The sequence below is a fragment of the Misgurnus anguillicaudatus genome, chromosome 13, assembly GCF_027580225.2.
Source record: "Misgurnus anguillicaudatus chromosome 13, ASM2758022v2, whole genome shotgun sequence".
Taxonomy (NCBI): Eukaryota; Metazoa; Chordata; class Actinopteri; order Cypriniformes; family Cobitidae; genus Misgurnus; species Misgurnus anguillicaudatus.
The window spans coordinates 3,869,559-3,873,870 of record NC_073349.2 but is presented as its reverse complement, the minus strand read 5'-3'; the positions used below and the strand labels follow the sequence as shown (position 1 = coordinate 3,873,870).

At 39.1% G+C, this 4,312-nt stretch overlaps 1 protein-coding gene across 1 annotated transcript; it reads left to right on the top strand.

Annotated features, from left to right (window-relative positions):
• The first annotated feature begins 303 nt into the window (after window positions 1-303).
• Window positions 304-2,958, top strand: LOC129427995 (E3 SUMO-protein ligase ZBED1-like). Its single transcript, XM_055184829.2, has 2 exons — window positions 304-1,566; window positions 1,743-2,958. Exons 1-2 carry the CDS (start codon window positions 491-493, stop codon window positions 2,410-2,412), a joined length of 1,746 nt encoding a protein of 581 aa, XP_055040804.2. The 5' UTR covers window positions 304-490; the 3' UTR covers window positions 2,413-2,958.
• Window positions 2,959-4,312: the final 1,354 nt, after the last annotated feature.

Here is a 4,312-nt window from a genome sequence, read left to right as displayed (position 1 = left end):
ATATTAAAATTATCATAAGCCTAAAACCTTAAAAACAAAAAATTTCCTTTAGCATCAAATGAAATAACAGGATCTGAAAGCAGTAAGTCTCATTTCAAGATTTATTTGTTAAATAATTTAACAGTTTAAGTTGACTTAAGCACAGGTTCACAATAGTTTTCAAAACATTAAATACATAACGTTATCTAGAAATCAGTCTCCCTTTCTTTGACAAATAAAACAAGCCTTACAGAATATAATTTAAGAAACGTTTCATGTGGTTTAGCATGTCATATGTATATTGTAATACATAATTAAATGTATTTATTAGGGCTGTCAAAATAAACGCGTTAATAACGCGTTAACGCAAATTCATTTTAACGCCACTAATTTTATTAACGCGCGATTAATGCAACGTGCGATTTATGTTTGACCCTTGATCTAGCCCGTAGTTGAAACAATTGAGAGACGCAGGCTTAATAGACAGTAAATTGTGCAGCAGCATACAGAAATGGAGGTAGGAAAGGGTCTTCTGAACGGAAAATTCATTTATAAAATGATGGCTGATGGTTCTGTCGACAAGACAAAAGTTATCTGCACTTATTGTCGATGTGAATTAAGTTATCACCGCAGCTTGTCGAGTTTAAAATATCACTTGATGGCGAAGCATACAGCCGATGCAGACAGCACCCCTCCCCCTCGCCAAACGCAGACCACACTGACTAGTTTGCAGCGGAGACCGATGGACAACTCAACAAGGAACAAAGTCACTACAGCAATAGCTAAATGGGTGGCTACAGCTTGTAGGCCAGTTAATGTAGTGGAGGACGAGGGTCTACTTGAAATTATCCACATCGCATCTAACGATTATACATATGAACTACCTTCGAGAGCCACCATTACAAGTAAGATTCACAATATCTACGAAGAGGAGAAGACTAAAATTGAAGAGGCACTGAGACAGACAAACACGGTGGCGCTTACCGGAGATTACTGGACTTCCCTTAGTAACCATAGTTACCTGGGAGTCACGGCACATTATTTTGACACACACTGGAATCTTCAGTCACATGCTTTAACCGTTATGAAGACAGAAGAACGACACTATGCTGACGTTTGCGCTGAGCACTTTATGCAGGTAGCCAGACAGTGGAACATTGAACTAAAAATTAGCACACTGACCACAGATAGTGCACGCAATATGATTGCAGCTGCCAGGCAACTCCCGTTCGATCATATGCCTTGCACTGCACACAGCCTCCACCGAGCTATCACAGTATCGCTCCAGAACAGCCCATTTGACAGCGGTTTGGCAAAATGCAGGAAGGTAGTGGGGCATTTTAAGCATAGCCCAGCAAACGCAGCCGAGCTCGAACAGCAGCAGGTTGCACATCATCAAAAGAAACAGTCACTCACACAAGAGGTGTCAACTAGATGGAACAGCACGCTGGAAATGATTTCGCGTGTTCACAGAAATCAAAAGCCATTGAGAGATGCACTGGCGCTACATGCAAATAACATCAACATGCCAACAGCAGCTGAACTGGATAAACTGAAGAGGTTGGAGAATGTGCTGGAACACTGCAGGTAATTTATTTATACTCTCATTTATTTTGTAAGGATGTATCAAAAGGTGTGTATGTGTGTGTGTGTGTGTGTGCGCGCGCGTGCGTGTGTGCGTGCGCGCCCGTCCGTGTGTCAGTGAGAAATTGAAAGTGAGTAAGAGACTCATTATAAACTTAAGTGCTTCTCTATTATTGCAGGTATGTGAGTGAACTTCTAGGGGGGGAGAAGTTTGTTTCTTGCTCAGTTGTGCTGCCAGCATTGTGTCATCTATCACGTGTGATGGAGGTCTCAGAAGATGATCCAAGATACATGATTAAGTTTAAAGAAACTTTCACAACAGACATGGACAAAAGGAAGGACGAAACCAACATCACATGGCTGAGGGTTGCAACAGCACTGGACCCTAGGTTTAAGGACCTCAAAAGTCTGAGCAGGGCTGACAGAGCTGAGGTTTGGAGTTCAATCTGTGCCTTGCTCCGGGAGAGGGGGGACGGGCTTGCACAGCGAGATAAACCAGTGCTAGCTGAGCCACTTAAAAAGAGATCATGTCTCATGTCTGCGCCGGACTCTTCATCTGATGATGAAGATGACTGTATTGAAAAATGTGTGGAGCGCTACAAGGCAGAGCCCCCTATTGGCATAGAGGACTGTCCCCTGCAGTGGTGGTCTAAACATGAAGGGGCACACAGTGAGATGGCCTACCTTGCACGCAGATACTTAGCAGCACCTGCCACATCCATACCTTGTGAAAGATTGTTTTCACTGTCAGGGCATGTTGTTCAAAAAAAGCGAGCTGCCCTGTCATCTGAAAATGTTAACAGGCTTGTCTGTTTGAGCAACTGGCTAAGTGCAAAGAAAGAGAAGTAAAGGTAACCTGTGTTTTTATTTTTCCCTGTGTTAAATAGACATGAACAAGTTCTTTGAAAAACATGTCTACCATATTTAAAACATGCTATGTTCTGTAAGCTCTGTTTAGGGTGATTCAAATAATAATAAATGTACATTTTGCGTGTTCAGAAGAATTAAGCTGCCCTGTAATCTGAAAATGTAAACTGCAACTGTAAATTGCTCAGTGCAAAGAAAAAGAAGTCATTTAAATCTGTGTTTTTTCTATCTTTTCTGTATTTTGTTCCCTATGTGTTTGATAGACATGAACAAGTTCTTTAAAAAGCATCTCTACCATCTTTGATACATGTCTATGTTGTTTATGTGGAGTATGGTTTCACTTATAAACATACATTTCCATAAAACATCTATATTTGTCCATACCCATGTTTAGTAGAGTATTAAAAACTTGAAAATTGGTAAATTTAGAACAGATAAAAATGTGCGATTAAAATGCGATTAATCGCGAGTTAACTCATGAAATCATGCGATTAATCTAGATTAAAAATTTTAATCTATTGACAGCCCTAGTATTTATATATTTTGGAAGCAAAACTTTTGAAAATATTAATAACAATCTCAGTTAATAGGGAGCACTCCAATCCACCTGCCTGTTTAAGCATCATACACTGCATGGCTAGTCAAAATGTCATTTACTGTATATTTTACAACAGTGTTGATAGTGATTAATTGTCATTTCAAAATAACAGAGCACTGAGCTTCAAATACAATGAACTTAAGTGAAACAGCTAACTATACGGCTAAAAATAGCTTCAGCCAGCATAGCTTAAAGTTCATTCATGATAACGTCGTATATATTTTAGCAACACAATTAACAGTTTTCTGCAAGCTACTGTTAAGATTGCTCATTTAAAAATATAACCAGAATAAAAATGGCTTACTTAGATTTGAAAGAGTATTCTTTTAAAACGAAATAGCACAGTTTCAAGGCAGGCAGAGAAGACACGAAGGACTCGTTCTTTTATTCAAGGACTTAAAAAAACGCGCGTAAATAAGGCCATTGTTGTTGTGACGGGTCAGTTATCTCCTCCGTTGTATTTGAATGCAGTTTCATTCTCCAAACGATGCATTGGCTGGCTGCTGCACTCGCGTGACTCGCGTAGCTTACGTGAAACAGCGCGGCAACCAAAACAAGTTTAAAACGAAGCGCATGCTGTACCCTGATTGGTGGTTTGATGCATCACGTGTGCATCTTAGTTTTTTTTGTGCAGCTTTAGTTTGCCCAAGTACGTTTTTTATCCACTGATAAATAAAAAGGAACGACCGATTTTTTAAAATGTAGTGGAGTAAAAAGTAAGATATTTGACTTTAAAATGTAGTAAAGTAAAAGTAAAAGTCTCCCAAAATAAAAGTTGTTGAGTAAAGTACAGATACGTGAAAAAACTACTTAAGTACAGTAACGAATTACATTTACTTCGTTACTGTCCACCACTGCTGTTTGGTGTGGTCAGGGATTAGACTAGTCCTAGACTAAAATAAATTTAAGAGCTGTCAAAGCTGAAAACAACTTGCACTGACATCTTAAAATACATCAGTGCCCTTGGTTTTTCCTCAAAATGCACGCCAGTAATGTTTTTAGTAAGGCCTGTTTGTTAAAAATAGTTCTATTTCCTGATTAAACTAAGGCCTAGTCCTGGATTAAGCTAATCTCTGTCCGGGAAACCACCCTTTGTGTTTACATATAAGTGCAAACATCTAGAACATCTTAAAACACTTGACAAAAAAACAGCACAAATCTACCTCCCCAGATATCAATAGACTCTGGGATGAATCCACCCTGGAGTCTATTGCTACATGGATCGTACATAAAGGACAACATTTATTGAAAATTAAATGAATGCATGTTATAATGTCGGCACGC

What these genes read in the sequence shown, in the direction of transcription:
- LOC129427995 (XM_055184829.2), top strand. Translation starts at nt 491, where the DNA reads ATGGAGGTAGGAAAGGGTCTTCTGAACGGAAAATTCATTTATAAAATG. An exon ending in AATGTGCTGGAACACTGCAG is followed by an intron (nt 1,567 to 1,742) that starts GTAATTTATTTA and finishes CTATTATTGCAG; the next exon opens with GTATGTGAGTGAACTTCTAG.